The 17,265-nt window shown below is 55.3% G+C and overlaps 2 protein-coding genes across 6 annotated transcripts; one reads left to right on the forward strand and one right to left on the reverse strand.

Moving 5' to 3' along the window:
• Positions 1 to 1,962: 1,962 nt before the first annotated feature.
• Positions 1,963 to 8,877, reverse strand: AK2 (adenylate kinase 2). 2 transcript variants are annotated; one of them, XM_030290641.4, is made up of 7 exons: positions 8,701 to 8,860; positions 8,184 to 8,309; positions 6,297 to 6,407; positions 6,100 to 6,194; positions 5,452 to 5,524; positions 4,717 to 4,912; positions 1,963 to 2,777 (listed from the first exon to the last, which is right to left on the reverse strand). In XM_030290641.4, exons 1-7 carry the CDS (start codon positions 8,812 to 8,814, stop codon positions 2,770 to 2,772), a joined length of 723 nt encoding a protein of 240 aa, XP_030146501.1. In that variant the 5' UTR covers positions 8,815 to 8,860; the 3' UTR covers positions 1,963 to 2,769. The 2 variants fall into 2 exon arrangements, with proteins under 2 accessions (XP_030146501.1, XP_030146500.1); XM_030290640.4 differs by lacking the exon at positions 1,963 to 2,777 and having other exon boundaries at positions 3,850 to 4,912; positions 8,701 to 8,877.
• Positions 8,878 to 10,209: 1,332 nt separating this feature from the next.
• Positions 10,210 to 16,588, forward strand: AZIN2 (antizyme inhibitor 2). Of its 4 annotated transcripts, none has more exons than XM_072917926.1 (11): positions 10,210 to 10,340; positions 10,787 to 10,900; positions 11,985 to 12,124; positions 12,200 to 12,373; positions 12,999 to 13,171; positions 13,578 to 13,709; positions 14,004 to 14,169; positions 14,289 to 14,451; positions 15,039 to 15,151; positions 15,286 to 15,500; positions 15,763 to 16,063. In XM_072917926.1, exons 3-11 carry the CDS (start codon positions 12,026 to 12,028, stop codon positions 15,902 to 15,904), a joined length of 1,377 nt encoding a protein of 458 aa, XP_072774027.1. In that variant the 5' UTR covers positions 10,210 to 10,340; positions 10,787 to 10,900; positions 11,985 to 12,025; the 3' UTR covers positions 15,905 to 16,063. The 4 variants fall into 4 exon arrangements, with proteins under 4 accessions (XP_072774027.1, XP_030146202.4, XP_072774028.1 ...); XM_030290342.4 differs by having other exon boundaries at positions 10,257 to 10,340; positions 11,966 to 12,124; positions 15,763 to 16,588; XM_072917927.1 differs by lacking the exon at positions 10,210 to 10,340 and adding an exon at positions 10,478 to 10,622 and having other exon boundaries at positions 11,966 to 12,124; positions 15,763 to 16,588.
• Positions 16,589 to 17,265: the final 677 nt, after the last annotated feature.

Consider the following 17,265-nt stretch of genomic DNA (forward strand, 5'->3'; position numbering starts at 1 on the left):
CCACCTCCCGGGGCCTCGCTTGGTATCACCCACTGCAGCTCTTCCCAAAGAGACCGCGGGAAGGACAGGGCGACAGTCGGCGACAGCAGCAGGGAGCGGCCAGTGATGGCCTTGTGGCTCAACATACTCGGAATAGAAGGGGGAGCAGAGGAGAAGCGGGCTCGGAGCAAACAGGCTCTCACCTCACCCGCAGCAGTTCCACCCGTGTCCCCTGAGCCCTTCCCTCCTTCCCACTCCCTCCATTGCTCGCTCCCAGGCAGTTCTTTGTTCCTTCGGGGCTGTGCACATGAGCACCGTGATGGCACAAAGTCCCCACAGACATCTCTGCAGCGGCTTCTCCTCGCCCCCACATCAAGGTCAGAGATCAGGTTATTGATCAGAAACTTAAGCCCAGCTCCAAACCAGACCATCAGGAGTCGGTGGGCTCATTACCTCTAACCACAAATCCACAGTGAAAGGTTTTCCTGCAGTCCCTGTTGCCAGCGGTTTCACTGGGAAGGGAGAAGGGCAGATACATTTTTAGGACTGCAGCACATTTTTAATGGAAAGAGATGGCCCAGGGTTTTCATCCCTCCCCCCATTCAAGATGCTGTTTCTTTTCAGCAGAAATATTGCTGCATTAGAGAACAGGTCACTTCCTCTATCAGTGAGAATTCAGTGTCCTATTTGATGCTGGTCCTTGTGCTATAAATAGGAATTTTTCCCTTTTATAGTTGCTGAATAACTGTGTGTATGAAATATGAACACAGTTTTCAAAAGAGTGCCTGATAAGCAGCTTGCTGGAACGAAATGGTTGAGCAGAAGGAATTTACAGCACCTGCAGAGCATCGTGTGCTGTGGAAAACATTCAAGGTCAGCTTGAGAGAGACAGGTCACAGCACAGATCCAGCTCCAGAGGATCCAGGCTTGAGCTCACAGACTCCCCACTGCAGCCTCCCCACAGCTCCCCAGCAATCCATTCCATGCTCCACGCTCAGGTAAGGATCAGAGGCAGCCCAGCTCAGAAGGAGCCAAGGCTCCTCCATCCCACAGACCAGAAAGCCAGGAGGAGCAGGCAGAACAGGTTTTTAAAACAACAGCAGGCAAGGAGCAGAGGACACAATCCCAGACAAGGAGGAAGAGCACAGCTTAACATCCACCATCAAAAGGAACAAGGGAAGAACACCACAAAGGCCAGAGAGGCACAAGGTTGGTAATGAGAGGTTCAGAGAGGTAACGAAAACACCTGAGCACAGAGACAGAATGGCGGAGGAGCAGGAGAGCCCAATTATGCTGAAAAACCAATAATTTCTGCAGGAAATGGGTACATTCAGCCCAGCCCTTTCTGGTGCCTGAACACATGCAGGGCTGCAAGAACCATGGATAAACAACAAAGCTCCATCAATCCATCAGGAACAGCCTCCTCTGGGATACCACAGAGGGTCAGAGTCCCTGTGGAGGCAGGAGAGAGGGAGGCCAGGAAATGCTCTCATTCCCTGCATTAGGAGAGATTTTTCCCTGTGAATTTAGAGAGAGGGAGGGAGGCAGCAAAGTATGAAAGGCAGAAACAGAAGACAATAATGTGGCTTCCAGTTGCTGCAGGAAAGAAGGAAATAACATCAGCTCCTCCACACACTGGAGATTCAAAGGGAGGAGGGAAAAAAGGGATTACATCAGTTAAAATGCTGCAAGGAGCTCTGGACAGAGAGGATACAGAGGGGCTCAGTGCTTTCAGCCTCACACAGGAAGAAACAGGAGAGAGAACCAGCAAAAAACCACCATTGCTATGGTGATCTAAAGCATTGGACACACTCAGCAAGGAGAAGAGATAAAAGAAATTACAAGCCACATTTCCAGCTGCACAGAACATCCTTGAGATAGGATCAGGCCCCAGGATCCACCCAGCTCAATTGTTAGTTAATGCTGTCATCTGCCTCCTCATCCTCCACACTGTCTGCAGGTCAAAGAGGACACGGCACCAGATACAAATGTAAAGGGGTTATTTTATTATTGATTCAGAGGTTAGACAAGGCACCATTTGATCTAAAAAAGAAATGCAAAACAACCTCCCCAGTTGAGTGTTATTTTTGCAGGCAATTAAGAAAAGTCTCTTTTGCATTTCTTCAGCATTGTGTGAATTCCAGCTTGGTCATAATCACAGAAAAGCCACCCCATTCCCAAGTAAGGCAGGTTTGGAGAGAGCCACAGCCCCTCTGTTCAGCAGCAGAGAATCCTTGAGAAGTCTTTATGCCAGGGTTCAGGAATGCAGCAGAACAAGAAAAACAAAACTTCCAGGAAAAGACCAAAGCATCTTTTTCCTTTCCATTTCAGACATGATGAATCATTTGTTCCTTTTGGTCCTCGATGATAGGAAGCAACTTTAGGAAAAAATCACAGCAAACCTTTCAGTGGCCTCAGAGTACCAAGAGCCCATGAGACAAGCCCTGAAAGTCCTGGAGAAACCTGGAGTAACATCTAGCCCTGCCCTCCAACAGGTCAAGGACCTGCAGCTGATCACTGAGAGATGTTTCCCTCTCCACAATTGTTTTGCCTCCACAAACATGATTCCTAAGGAGAAGGCTGCTTCTTCTACACAATGATTCTGCCAAATAAAAATCCAACCAAAACCCAATCAAATCAGCCCCCCAACCCCTTGTTTGCCACCTCCTTCCCCCCCCACCATCAATCATACCCCCCTCCCAGCTGCCCTCCCTGCACCCAGGGAAGGGCTGCAATGGGTGATGTAGCAGAGTGTGCAGCGTTTGGTGGTGTCTCATCTGCTTGATGGAGTCACTCAGCTGGAATAAATGGGAACAGAGAGAAAAAAAAATATTTAGGGAAAAACAAACAAACAAAATTAAGCATGGTTTATGGTAAAAAAAAAGAAAAAGGCTGATGAGCTGGATGTGAAGAGAGCACAAAGGAGGAAAGGACTGAAGAGTAGGAGAACATCTTGCTCTTGCTGTAGAGTAAAAACTTGACCAAATCCAGGAATGCCAACTGGCTGGGAACCCTTCCCAGAGTGTAGGGGGCTGCAGCTCTCCCTTTGGCTCTCAAAATAAAAGCTGCTTCCACACAATTTCTTTAATCACCAAGATGCCAGGGCAGCTGTAATCCACACACTTTCCCACTCCCTGGGGCACACCAGTCTTTTCCTAAATGCTATCCCAACCTCCCAGCACACCAGCTCCAGGTTATCCTTCCACAGGAAACCCAGAGACAGAGCAAGGGCTGTCTAGGAATCCCAGGGCACAACAGGCTGCTGGCAAAACCAGCCCCAGTTTACTGTCAGAGCCTTTCTCCTCAGTGATGTGCTTTCTAGAGCAACAAGTCCACTGCTTTTGGTTCCCAGTTTGCTGGAAGGGAAGAGGTTCTGTCCCTGGAAAGGATGCATGAGGAGAGAGAGGGGACTGTCAGGCAAAAGAGAAATAATCAAGGAAAAGAGCAAGGGATTCCTGAGGATTAAACATCTGCTCTGGCCACAGAGCTCAGCAGCTCAGTGCACAGGATGGAATGGGCCATCCCGAGAGAGGAGGATACTCAGTAACAATCAGTAAACACACATGGAATGCCAAAGGACAAAGTTTCATCTGGGCCAATCCACATTTACAGCAGGGTCCTCTAGGAAGGGCTGGAATCCCTCATGGCCAAAGGTCAGTGCCAGCCCTGCAGTGTCACCACAGAGCAGCACAATGCCCTGGAAAGGCTGAGGCACTGAGCACAAACAGTGTCCCCAAACACAGCCTGACAGAGCTGCTGGATTTGCTCAAGAAACAGGAACATTTCCATGAGCTCAAAACAAAGGTCGTTAGCTCAAGGGCACATGGAGCCAGTGGTTAATAACGCTGTCTCTCGAGCCTTGAGAAATCATTTGTTTTGCAATAAGGCTTTATTATATTTAGACTTTGGGATCAGGAGAAGCTCAACGCATCTTCCTCTCCTTGGTCAAAACCAAGGCAAAAGTGAAGAGTTCAAACCCAAGTCCTTTTCTTATCCTCAGGACATCCCAACCTGCCACACAGTAACTGTCAGACTCTGACCACAGATTTCACATTAAAAAGAGCAAGAAGCATCTCACTAATTTGCTATAAATCCCACAAATAAATAATGGTTGAAACCCCCCACCCTCTTTCTGCCCCCCCAGGTGCCATCAGAACAGGAACCTGGTACCCCACAAGGAATAAAACACATCATCACCCAGCCCTGAGCAGCAGCCAGGCTGTCCCTCAGGCTGCTCCCACAGCAACACACCCAGAGCAACCCCAGGTTTCAATCCTGCAGCTTCACATCTCCTGGGAAATCCTTCCCCCACATCCCCAACCTTCTCCAAGGCCCCTGTGGGGTAGCTAGGAGGAGCTGGAAGTACAGCTCCTTCCAGGGAGGTGCATTTCTAGGATGAAACAAAGGCTTTTTGACCCAAAGGAGTGCAGAGCCCATTTCGGGCAGCTGGAGCCTGGGCTCGCTGCGGCCTCTAGAGGCCAAGATCCCAACATCTACACACAGACCGACTTCACGTATAGCCACATCGATACCGTTAACAGCTCGTTTAATTAAATTGGAGAACTAGCACAGCCCTGCCTTGGGCTGCATCACCTCATCCTTTCCCCTTCTACTCTGCTCAGCTCTTCACCCTCCTTGGCCCCAGAGAGACAGAGAAAGAGAAAGAGACAGGAAAACATAAAAAAGGAGAACCCCATCCTGGGACAGAGCCTTAAATGAACATAACCAGGTCTTTACATGTTGCTTTCGTGAAGGCTGCCAGGATGCTGGCAAACACCACGTCGGGAGACTGGGAGGCATCCACGGCCGTATGGATCCCTCTCTTGCTGTAGTAGGACACCAGGGGGGAGGTCTGGGTGTGATAGGCCTTCAGGCGGGTTTTCAGGGCCGTTTCGTTATCGTCCGAGCGGCGGATCAGGGGCTCTCCAGTGACCTGGGAGAAGCAAGGGGACAGTCTCCAGCGAGCTGCAGCCTGGGGTGCTCCCCCCTTCTCTCCCTGCTCCCTTCCTCCAAGGTGGTGCTGCAGAGGAGACCCCAGGTGTGCGGGGGAGCCAGAACAAGTCACTGAAGAGAGGAGGGCTCAGCACCGTGGTCTTTTTCCCTCACACACCACTCTGCTTGCTAAAAGGAGCCTCAAGACCAGGCAGCAGCTACAGCTGCTCCCCAGGATGGAAACCAGTCACAACCCACCGCAACTTGAGCTGTGGACAGAGTCCAACAAGTTCTGAGGCTGGCAGAGCCTGGGCCAGCTCTGCAGACTGGCCATGCCCTTCATCCAAATCCATCCATCCCTCCAGGCCTCGCTCCCCGCCGTGCCGTCGGCTCAGGCTGCCCAAGCAGCTCCCCACGCTCCCCAGAAAGCCAGGACAAGAAGGTACAAGAGAAGGAAAGAAATGAGTTTTTCCAGGGAGAGACTGCAAAGCATCAGCTAAACCCAAAGCAAGGTAAGCTGTGGCCTCGGAGCTCACATACATCATCCTTCATGTGCTCTTTCGGGGGTCTGAACTCCTCGTGATACGAGCGGCCACTCGCTGGGTGAATCAGCCTGAGACAGAAAAGAAGTGTCAGCAAAGCAGCTGGTCAGGACAAGATCTCCTGAACCTGCCACTCATCAGCACAGAAACATCTGCCACGTCAACACCATTAGCCTTTCACTTGTAAGAAAATTCTCTACAGTTATTTCTGTACCAAGGGCCTCTTCAGTTTGGAAAAGCAGCTGCGTTGGGAGATGGAGAAGGGGTTTTACATCCTGCTCGGCTGGGAATGGGGTCTGGAAAACAGTGCAAGAGAACACACTCCTGACCCTGGAGGAAGGTTACTAGTGCCCAAATGTATTCAGTGTCCTGTGTAAGGGAGAAACAATAGCTTTGGAGAAGGAGAAACTTGCAGAGTGAGCTGAGATTTCCTATAGAAATCTCTGAGTTATAGGGCAAGGAAGGTGCTCTGCTCAAGACTGGCCCAGGCATAGGAGAACAAGCAAAGGATCAGGGCAGAAATAGAGACCAGCACCACAGCCAGCCTTAAGCACCATGAGGACAACCTGGGATCTGAAATTAGGATGCTCTTCCATAGACTAGGAAATCCCAACCCCTGCACTGAGCGCTGGGAGAGGAGGATTACCGGCCCGTGATCCTCCGGATCAGCAAGGAGTCGGGGATGCTGAACTCAATGACGGAGTCGAGCTTCTCTCTCCTCTTCTCCAGGAGCTCATCCAGCTGCAACAGCAAACACCCACCTCAGAGGGGCTGAGGGAGCAGAGACCCCTGGGTTTGAGGGAAGGAGGTGCTGGAGCAGCCCCCGAGCAGGGGATCCCATACCATCTCTGCCTGTTTCACTGTGCGTGGGAAGCCGTCCAGGAGGAACCCATTCTTGCAGGGAGGAGAGTCCAGGTTGTTCTCAATCAGCTCCACCACCATCTCATCACTCACCTGCAGAGATGAGACAGGTATGTTGTCAGGAAGGACACCCTGAATGTACACACAGCTGCTGCCCGTGTGGACAGGGTGGGATTTTTGGAGTTGTCCTGTGCAGGGCCAAGGGTTGGGCTCAATAATTCTTGTGTGTCCCTTCCAATTCTTGTGTGTCAGGATATTCTGTGATTCCATGGCTCATGTCAATGCCCAGGCTGCCTGTTCAGACCTGCCCACATCAGGGCAGCACTCCCTGCAACACCAGGACAGAGCCAATGCCACATTTCACTCCAAGGACACTCCAGCCTGCGCAGGGACTTGGACCAGCACTGTAACCTCACTGTTACAAAGGCCGCTTTGTAAGGAACAAGGTCAGCTCAAACTCCTTAGATTATTATTTTTTTAACCAATTCACAATACAAAGTATCAACAGAACGTTGATTTCCTGTTACTTTGTACTTTCACCTACACATGGACCTCGGGAGGCAGGCCTGGGCAGGAAGGGCAGAGCAGGCGAGTTGCTTATTGACTCCCATAAACTTCATACAAAGGTAAAAGCCCAATAGTTGCTGACAAGCTCTGGCTTCACTGGATAGTTTTTTCCCCATCTAACAATCTCAGCATACCACTGGGATTAGTGCCTTTTCCACACTGCAGCACTCACAGATGCTGCAGCCCCAACAATAGCTGTTTATTTGGGAGCAGCGCTGTTCTCTCCAGCACACACAGCTGGGACCCAGCAGGATTTGGGGACCAGGCTGTCACAACACACAAACAGCCCTGCAGGCAGGGGAAGTAAGCAACAAGTTGCTTCTGTGCCTTCCTGATTACACCTTTTGGAGAAAAAAAGATCCTGAGCATAAACCCCATGCTGAAATGCTGGGCTGCTCCCAGCTGAGTTATCACAGAGCTGCGGGATGTGCCCGTGGAGCAGCCTGGAGCTGCCTGCCACACACAAACACACGTGGCAGATACCACCAGCCTGCCCAGATAACGTCCCTATCTTTCATAACCAGCTGGGTATTGCAGGCTGGGTGTTGCAATGAGCTCTGAGCAGAAGTGAGATAAAGGCTGCTCTCCCCTTCTGGGGCCTGCAGATCCTCCCCAGGGTGTTATGAGCCTGTGGCAGCCACAGCCACGCTTAAGATCTGTCCCACACTGGGGCAAGTCACTGCAATTTGTGGTCCCTCGAGTTTCCCTGAGATATTTCAGTTGTTAGGATGAGATAATGAGACCCTCAGAAAATGAACGTCAGAGATTCTAACTCATGTCTTTTGGTGATCCAAAGTGTCTCTCACACAGCAGCTGCTGTAACTACCACAGCAACACCTTTAGGTCTATTTTCATCCTAGAGTTACAGGTGAATCGAGCTTATGCAAGAGCTAGGATGCAGATGAACCCTCTGAAGTGATACCTGGAGCTCAGGTATCAAATGAAGAGACACAGGAGCTACAAAGCACGGCTGTAAGATCCTGCAGCTCCAAGGATACACTGTCACCTCCGTGTTCAGGAGACAGAAAATTGCCAGCCAGACTGCACACCCCAAAACATAAAAACAACCCAGGGCCACAGGCTGCTGCTAAGCAAATAGTAATTTTGAAGAGGAAGGATGTTTGTACAGGATGCTTCTCCTGCAGGGTGATAGAAGGAAAGCCCCCACTCCATCCCTACCTTAACCCTGCAATCTACATTCCTACACTAATTAGAGAATCCTAATTAAGAGGTGGATTTGGTCTGCTCTCATTCCGGATGCTGCCAGCCGTGTCCCCTCCCAGCACATTCCCCGCGACCCACCAGCTTCCCCGAATCCATCGTCTCCTTGAGCCGCTTGCCCAGCTCGGAGCCCGAGGCCACCATGGCCCGCAGCATGTCGCCGGTAGCCAGGTGGCACACGCAGTAGGTCTCGGCCAGCTTCGGGGCCTGCGGAAGAGGACAGAGGTGAGACCGGCCCTCGGAGGCTGAGGATCCCCACCCCGGCGGGGCTTTGTCCCCCTGTCGCGACAGCGGGACAGTCGTTGACCGGTCAGCACGTGGCAAGGCCCGGCACGGAGCCCCGGAGCTCAGCGACACCGCGTCCGGCCCGGGACAAAGGAATCCGGGACAAAGAGCCCCGGCGAGCGAGCCCCTGGAGGCGGGACACCGGGGGCCGCACGAACACACCGCACACCCCCATCCCTGGGCGGGCAACCCACGGCCGGACACCCGCGTCCCTCCACGCGGGGGTCACACGCTGAGTGCCGGCAGTGGGGAAGGCCGGGCGGGCCGGTCCCGCCGGGCGGGCCGGTCCCTCCGGCCGCTGCATCGCCCTCACCTGCGTGCCCTTGCCGGCTCCGGGCGGGCCCAGCAGCACGGCGCGGATGCCGTGGCGGATCCCCGCGGCCGGGCCCTGCCCGCGGCCGGCCCCCGCCTGCGCGCTCGGAGCCATGGCCGCCGCCGACTGCGCGCCCGCGCCGCGCCTCGTGGGCGGGGACATGCAAAGCGAGGGGCGGGGACATGCAAATCACAGCGAATGGGCGGGGTTATGCGTGATGGGCGTGGTTATCCGGGGTGGGCGGGGGTCGCTCGGGGTCGCACCGAGCTGTCCCCAAGTTCCGGGCGCTGCTGAGGCCGCACCGCGAGGGCTGCGTCCGGTTCTGGGTCACTCTGTTCAAGAACGACATTGGGCTGCTGCAATATGTCCAGCACTGTGAGCGCTGCAACCAGTTTTGGGTCACTTGGTTCAAGGAGGACATTGTGCTGCTGCAATATGTCCAGCACCCGGCACTGTGTGTTCTGTGTCCAGTTTTGGGTCACTCTGTTCAAGAACGACATTGGGCTGCTGCAATATGTCCAGCACCCAGCACTGTGTGCTGTGTCCAGTTTTGGGTCACTCTGTTCAAGAACGACATTGGGCTGCAGGAACATGTCCAGCACCCAGCACTGTGAGCGCTGCAACCGGTTTTGGGTCACTCTGTTCAAGAATGACATTGGGCTGCTGCAATATGTCCAGCACCCAGCACTATGTGTTCTGCGTCCAGTTCTGGGTCACTCTTTTCAAGAAGGACGTTGGGCTGCTGCAATATGTCCAGCACTGTGAGTGCTGCAACCAGTTTTGGGTCACTCAGTTCAAGGAGGACATTTTGCTGCTGCAATATGTCCAGCACCCAGCACTGTGAGTTCTGCGTCCAGTTTTGGGTCATTCTCTTCAAGAAGGACATTGACTCTGTGATTCCGAGCTGTGCTTGCCCTGGTGTTGCGTGGGATGGGCTCAGTGCCCTGCTCTGCATGGGCTGCACATCACAACACTGCCCAGCACATCCAGGAGGGGCTGGCACTGCAGGGCTCTGCATCTCTCTGTTCTCCCAGCCTCTCTGCATGGTCCCCACATCCCACAGAGCACAGTCCAGCGCTGGTGATGGGCCCGAGCACGGGCATAACCAGCCAGGATCTCACAGCAGACAAGAGCTTCCTTGGCCCTGGCTGCCAGGAGAATCTGTGGCAAAGTCAAGACTACAGTGTTGAACACAGAAACCCAGGATAAGCTGGTCCTTCTCACACCCCCCTCAGTGGGGACAGCCATCCCTCCACAGACAGAACAGTGGCTCCTCAGCAGCACCAGAGAGGGACCTGCACATTTAACAAGAAGAGTTAAAAAATCCCTGCCGAGCCCATCCTGTCTGTGGGATGGAGCAGTGTCCAAGATCCAGGTCTCATGGATCACACAGATGTCAGAGCTGGATTTGCCACTGTGGCAGCCACCAAAACCAGCAGCAGCTCAGCAAGGGCAGGATCAGTCCCTGACATCTTCCCAACTCCCTCCCCCTCTCCGGAGTCCCAGGCAAACAGCCTTTAATCTGCAGGCAGCCTGGTTTCCCTGGCAGCAGCATCTCCGAGGTATTTCGGGTGCTCAGGATGCGCAGCCGCGGGAAGCAGGGCCGGGCTGCCAGGCTGGGGATGAGCTGCGGGGACCCGGTGAGAGCCCGGCGTGACTGCAGGGGCAGCCCCAGCCTTGGGAGAGGGTGGGCGAGGATTGGGAGCCTTCTCCAAAAGGGATGAAGGATGCTCGGAGGCGGCTCGGCCAATGGGGTGGCTGGATTTGGTTGTCACGGCTACGGTTGGGAGGCAGTGCTGGGAGAGAAGGGGTGCAGAGCCCCCCCATCCTCTGCAGGGGCTCTGGGCAGGACAAACATCCAGCCCTGCGGCCGGTTCATTCTCGGGATACCCATGGCAGAATCTGTTTAAATGCTTCCTGAGGTAAGGGGGCTTTTTGGGGGGGGGTTGTGGGGGAGCTGCTTTGCCTGGCACAGTGAGGAGGGAGCTGCAGAGTGCCTCTGTTGCTAATTTAGGGATGGGGGTGAAGGGCATCGTGCTGTCAGTGCGCCTCTCCCTCTCTAAGCCCCTGCACTGCTTCTCCTCAGAGACCCCGGACCCCCAGGCACAGCTACACCTTGGGCTGCTGCAGGAGCTCAGCGTTCCTCGGGGAACCCCCCTGACAGCACACCAGGGCACCTGGGAGGGACAACTGGACCGTGGTAAGGAGGGGATGTCGAGGCTGGGGCACGAGTTCTAACAGGATTGATCCATTTCATCCCTTCTGTGCCCCACCAGGGTGGGTTGGGTGCTGTTTGGTGATGGGGAGTGAAGGGTAAAGCTGGAGGAGTTGCTTAAGAGCTTCAAAACATCTTTTTTTCATCCCATTCTCCATCTCTGGAATTGGCTGGTGGTGCTTGCTCAATGCATTACAACATCCTGCTGCTCCGGGGTCAGCGTGGTCTTTCTCCCAGTGCCCCTGGAATGTTGTCAGGAGGTCTCTGTGCAGCTCTGAGAAATGAAACCTCTGCCTCCTGCACTTCAAATCAGAGAGACCACGCTCCTGGAAGAACCCTGGAGCTAGACCTGGATTACTGGAGTGGAAATGTTCCCTGCTAGCTCATCAACTCCCTGGGTTCTGGGCCGGGCAGGAGATTGTTAAAGCTCAGGGTGCGAGCTCAAAGCTAAAGCTCTGCTAGGATGAGCCCAAAAACTCCGTGCCGCTTAATTGTCCCCTTGTCCCACACCCTGTGTCACGGGAGAGCTGTGGAACTGCATCCACAGCAGGGATCCAGGCTGTCCTGAGGTTGGATGGTGTCAGCGAGGGGCCCGTGCTGTGTCTGCCTTGTCCTGGGGCTTTCCACTGGGAAGGTGGGTCCAGGAGCCTTCAGCTATTTGGGATCCGTCCAGGATGCTCACCCCACTGAACACTCAGCAGATCCAGCTGCATTCCAGAGCGTGAAGGGGCCTGTCCTGGCCTAGAAAAGCATCTCTGCTCTTTGTGGTGCAGTTGGCATTGTTGTTGACTGTGCTGGTGCCTGCTGGTGGAGACAAGGCTGCTGTGTGCCCAAACAGAGCTCTGAACTGCAGAGAAATGTGTCTCCTCCCCCAGGGAAGATGCTGTAACCCACAGCAGGGCTCTGCTGAGCTGCTGGTTTGGAGCAGAGCAGCACAAAACTCTACCCAGGGGCACCCCGGGCTATGGGCTTGGGGGGTCCATGCTGATGGAGCTTCTGGACCCTTTCCCTAAACATTCCTTTCATTTTTACACTGTGCCTCATCCTTAGAATCCATCCCCTACTCCAGGAGGTTTTCAAGGAGCATCACCACACCCAGAGCGTCACACCATGAACGGGTACTTGAACGAATCCAATTTCCTGATGGTGGAGGAGGGCTTCACCACCAGAGACCTCCTGGAGAACCTGCTGGGGGAGCCATGCCAAGAGGTGGGGGCTGATGCTCTGCTGCTGCCTTTGGAAAAGGCACTCCTGGAGCTGCTGCTCACTCCAGCTGTCCCCTAGAGCGACCAGCAGGCCTTCTTCGTGGCAGACCTTGGGGACATCGTGAAGAAGCACCTGCGTTTCCTGAAGGCTTTACCCCGAGTGAAACCCTATTTCCCAGTTAAATGCAACGGCAGCGAAGGGGTGATTCGGCTGCTGGCAGAGCTGGGGGCAGGATTTGCCTGTGCCAACAAGGTAGGGCTGTGGGAGACAGCTCCAGGGGAAATGTTTGTTTTTTTCCTAAATCTCTGCTCTAGGTGACATTTACAGGGGCAGGAGTCTCCCTCTGCTGTCACAGCCCAGAATTCCTTGTCCCTTTGGCTGACATTCCTGTCTCTGGAGCTGCTGTCCTGCCTGGTGGCACAGCACATCCCTGGCGTGTCACTGCCACAGCTGTCCAAATCTTGGTGTCCTTAGGGCTGAACCTAAAGCTTTTTGCTTCCTCCCACTTGTCATTTGCAACAGCCAGACTTCCAGGGAGGAGGCAGAATTAAATCACTTTAATATAATTAAATAGGATGAGAAAGGGCAAGGGAAGAAAGGGCAAGAGTTGTCACAGCTCAAACCGGGGCTCAGCCCCAGGCCTGCTAACCCCACTTGTTTCCTCTCCCATTCTCATGGTGTTTTTAAACCTGTCCATGTCAGGACAAAGTCCACTGTGATCCCTTTGAGCTCTGGTAGCTTTTCCCTGGAAAAACCCAGGCTGCAACGCTGGCGCTTCGCCCTCCTCAGCACTGCAAGCTGGCCAAGACCCAGAGCTGGTGGCTGGTCCCCACCCAGCTCCTGGGGACCTGCTGCACGTGTCCCCTTCTCCCTGCAGGCGGAGATCACCCGGGTTCAAGGCATTGGGGTCCCAGCTGACAGGATCTTCTACAGCAGCCCCTGCAAGCAGGTCGCCCACATCAGGTACGCTGCAGCCCACGGGGTCAGGCTGATGGCCTTCGACAACGAGGTGGAGCTGAGCAAGGTGGCCAGGAGCCACCCCCGTGCCAGGTGGGTGTCTCTGTCCAGTTCCAGGAGTGGGTCCTGGAGGAGGGGATGGGCTGTGGGAGGTTGTACAAGGTGGGTTCCAGTCTCTTACCCCAAGAGATACGACAAGAGGAACGGCCTCAAGCTGTGCCAGGGGAAGTTTAGATTGGATATGGGAAAAATTTGATCACTGAAGGGGTGATTGGGCACTGGAACAGGCTGCCCAGGGAAGGGGTTGATTCACCATCTCTGGAAATGCTAAAAAACTTGTAGATGTGGTGCTCAGGAACGTGGTTTAGTGCTGGACTTAACAGTTGGGGTTAATATTTGGACTCAGTGATCTTTGAGGGCTTTTCCAGTCCTCAAAGGCTTTTCCTTTCATGGTCCTGTTTTCTGAGGGCCCTCAACACAGCGTGGCTTTGCTGTGCAGGATGTTGTTGGGGATCACTGCTGACTCCATCCCTCCTGCCCACCCGAGCATGACCTTTGGGACCACGCTGAAATCCTGCCGGCACCTGCTGGAGACAGCCAAGGAACAGGCTGTGGAGGTTGTTGGCATCAGGTACAGCCCTGGGCCTTCCTCCCTAGGGGTGCTCAGCCCCTCTGGATCGGGATCTGGGGAGCTCTGCCCTGCTGGAACCATGCAGTGATCCAGCTGCTCTGCTTGGGAGTGAGGTGAAGGCAGGGATTTGACCTCGCTGGGGCCAATTTGGGGCAGGTTGGACCCTAGGAAAGGCTCCGTGGGGCTCTGCAGGTCAGGTGGTGTGTGGGAAGCTGTGTGAGTGACAATCCCAGTGCCGTGTCCCCTCTGCTCTGGGGATGATCAAACCCTGCTGAGATGTGTCTGTGCCCTCAGCTTCCACCTCGGGAGCCGTGGGCTGGAGCCCCAGGCCTGGGCCCAGGCTGTGGCCACAGCACAGCTGGTGTTTGACATGGGCACGGAGCTGGGACACCACATGCACCTCCTGGACATCGGCGGGGGCTTCCCCGGCACCGAGGACACCAGAGCCCTGCTGGAAGAGGTACAAACCACCACCTGCCCTCAGCAGGCAGAGAATGAGCTTGGGAGCTCTCCCCGGGCCTGGCTGCCTGCAGAATTCCCAGCTAACCAAGAGGAAGGTTCTTTTTTCTTCCCTCACAGATGGCTGCCGGGATAAACTCTGCCTTGGATTTGTACTTCCCCGAGGGCAGCGGGGTGGACATTGTAGCCAGGCCTGGGCGTTACTATGTCACCTCTGCCTTCACCTTGGCTGTCAGCATCACTGCCTTGGAGGAGACCCCCATGGAGCAGCCTGGCTCTGACGGTAGGTGTGACAGCAGGACGTGTCCCCTGTGTCCCTGAGCCCCCCTGAGCCCTGTCCCCACTCCCAGATATGTCCCTGAGCCCCCATGAGCCCTGTCCCCACTCCCAGATGTGTCCCTGAACCCCTCTGAGCCCTGTCCCCACTCCCAGATGTGTCCCTGAGCCCCCCTGAGCCCTGTCCCCACTCCCAGATGTGTCCCTGAGCCCCCCGAGCCCTGTCCCCACTCCCAGATGTGTCCCTGAGCCCCCCGAGCCCTGTCCCCACTCCCAGATGTGTCCCTGAGCCCTCTCCCTGCTTCCCAATGTGTCCTCTGTGTCCCTGAGCCCTCTCCCTGTTCCCACATGTGTCCCCCATGTCCCTGAGCCCTCTCCCCACTCCCAGATGTGTCCCTGAACCCCCCTGAGCCCTCTCCCTGTTCCCAGATGTGTTCCCTGTGTCCCTTAGCCCTCTCCCCACTCCCAGATGTGTCCCTAAACTCCTCTGAGCCCTCTCCCCACTTCCCAATGTGTCCTCTGTGTCCCTGAGCCCTCTCCCTGTTCCCACATGTGTTCCCTGTGTCCCTGAGCCCTCTCCCCTCTCCCTTCCAGAGGAAGAGTGTGGCAGCAAGAAGAGCCTGGTCTATCACCTCAGTGATGGCATCTACGGTGCCTTCAGCTGCCTCCTGTTCGACAGCCCCTGCCCACGGCCACGGCTGCACAAGGTGAGGGGCTCCCCTGGCTTGGGGATGTCCCCAACACCGGGTCCCCACAGAGGGGAAGCTGCACCCGGTCTGTGGGGCTGAATTTGGGGCTCACTGTGACCCTGGCACATCCTCATGCCGCGTTTTGCCCGCAGAGGCCGTGCCCAGAGCAGCCCTGGCACAGCAGCAGCCTGCGGGGCCCGCCGGGGCACGGCGAGGAGCGCATCGCCGAGGGGCTGGAGCTGCCCCAGCTGCACGTGGGGGACTGGCTGCTTTTTGGGAACATGGGAGCCTACAGCATGCCGAGCTCATCCCTGCTCACCGCGGGTCCCCAGGCACGGGTCACCTACGCCATGTCCCGCGTGGCCTGGTAAGAGCTGGGCAGGGAGGGAGGGCAGGGCTGGGTCTGTGTGGGATTCTGGCTTCTCTTCCACCTGGAAATTCAGGGTGAAATCATGGCACCAGAGGAAAAAATCCTGTTTTTTTAAATATTGTCAAATTTGAGGCAGTTTTTCACTGGAGAAAAGAGAGCCAGCTCACCTCTGGCTGTCGTTGTGGGGGACAGGAGAGCCTTGAAGTGTCCCCATCCCATTCTCAAGGGGCTGCTCCTTCCCCTGGCTCTCCACTTGCAGGAAAGCTGTCCAGCTCTTCCAGGGAAAGCCACCCCAGGCAGAAGACGACCGTGAGAGCCTCTGCATGCCCCTGTCCTGTGGCTGGGAGATGGCAGAGACACTTTGTGTCACCCCTGTCTTCGCTCCAGCTGGCATCATCTGAGCAGCTCTGGGGAAGGAGCCACGGTGGGAAAGGTCCTGTGGTGGTACTGCCAGGGGAAATGTCCCATAATGGGATTGGGGTGGGAAAAATCCCATGGCAGCACCAGGGGAAAAGGTCCCACAGTGGTGCTGGAGGGATAAAAATCCTACAGAGGGAAAAGCAGGATTTTTACAGCCTAAAAATCCACTGTGGGAAAAATCCCATGGCAGCACCAGGGGAAATGTCCCATAATGGTATCGGGGTGGGAAAAATCCCATGGGAGCACCGGGGAAAATGTCCTATAATGGTATCAGAGTGGGAAAAATCCCATGGGAGCACCGGGGGAAATGTCCCATAATGGTATCGGGGTGGGAAAAATCCCATGGGAGCGCCAGGGGAAATGTCCCATAATGGTATTGGGGTGGGAAAAATCCCATGGGAGCACCAGGGGATAAGGTCCCACAGTGGTGCTGGAGGGATAAAAATCCTACAGAGGGAAAAGCAGGATTTTTACAGCCTAAAAATCCACAGTGGGAAAAATCCCATGGCAGTACCAGAAGGGAGAGGCCCTGTGGTGGTCCCAGAGGGGGAAAGGATTGCGTGGCAGTGCCAGGGAGGGGGAAGATGCCATCCTGCCCCTGGCATTGCCCCGCTCTGCTCTCATGGATTTGGAAGTAAATCCTGTCCATAAATCCTGCTCCTCCAGCTCCTGCGGTGTGTGTGCCTCCCAAAGGGGTTTGGCAGGTCTGGGCTCTGATTTTAGGAGTGGGGGTGAGCACTGGCAGCCCAGCATGGCTTGAGGGGCCAGGTGAGGAAGGCCCAGCTCTTCCTCCTCACCCTGGGCTGGAGAATCCTTCTGTAATCAGCTTAATGAGGCTTTGCTCGTTAGGTTCACCCGAACCTCGGGCTCTGTTCAGGGATCTGGAGGGACCCCTGGGATTTTGGGGGGCTGTGGGAATAGGGTGTGGGTTTAGGTTTTGTGGGTGACACTGAGGGGAAGACCTGGGCCTTGTGGCATCTCCCTGGGGGCTCGTCAGGGTTCACGAAGGCTCTGCCCTCGGTACAGCCCCCTGAGACCCTGAGGCCAGGAACTGGGAGAGCTGGGGGGGACTGGGAGAGATGGGGGGCACTGGGAGACATGGGGGGTACTGGGAGAGATGGGGGGTACTGGGAGAACTGGGGGGCACTGGGAGAACACTGAGAGGGCACTGGGAGGGCACTGGGAACACTGAGAGGACACTGGGAGAGAACTTGGGGGGCACTGGGAGGACACTGAGAGGGCACTGGGAGGGCACTGGGAGCACTGGGAGGACACTGAGAGGACACTGGGAGAGCACTGGGAGCACTGGGAGGGCACTGGGAGAGCACTGGGAGCACTGGGA

The sequence above is a fragment of the Taeniopygia guttata genome, chromosome 23 (genome assembly GCF_048771995.1).
Source record: "Taeniopygia guttata chromosome 23, bTaeGut7.mat, whole genome shotgun sequence".
NCBI classification, from domain to species: Eukaryota; Metazoa; Chordata; class Aves; order Passeriformes; family Estrildidae; genus Taeniopygia; species Taeniopygia guttata.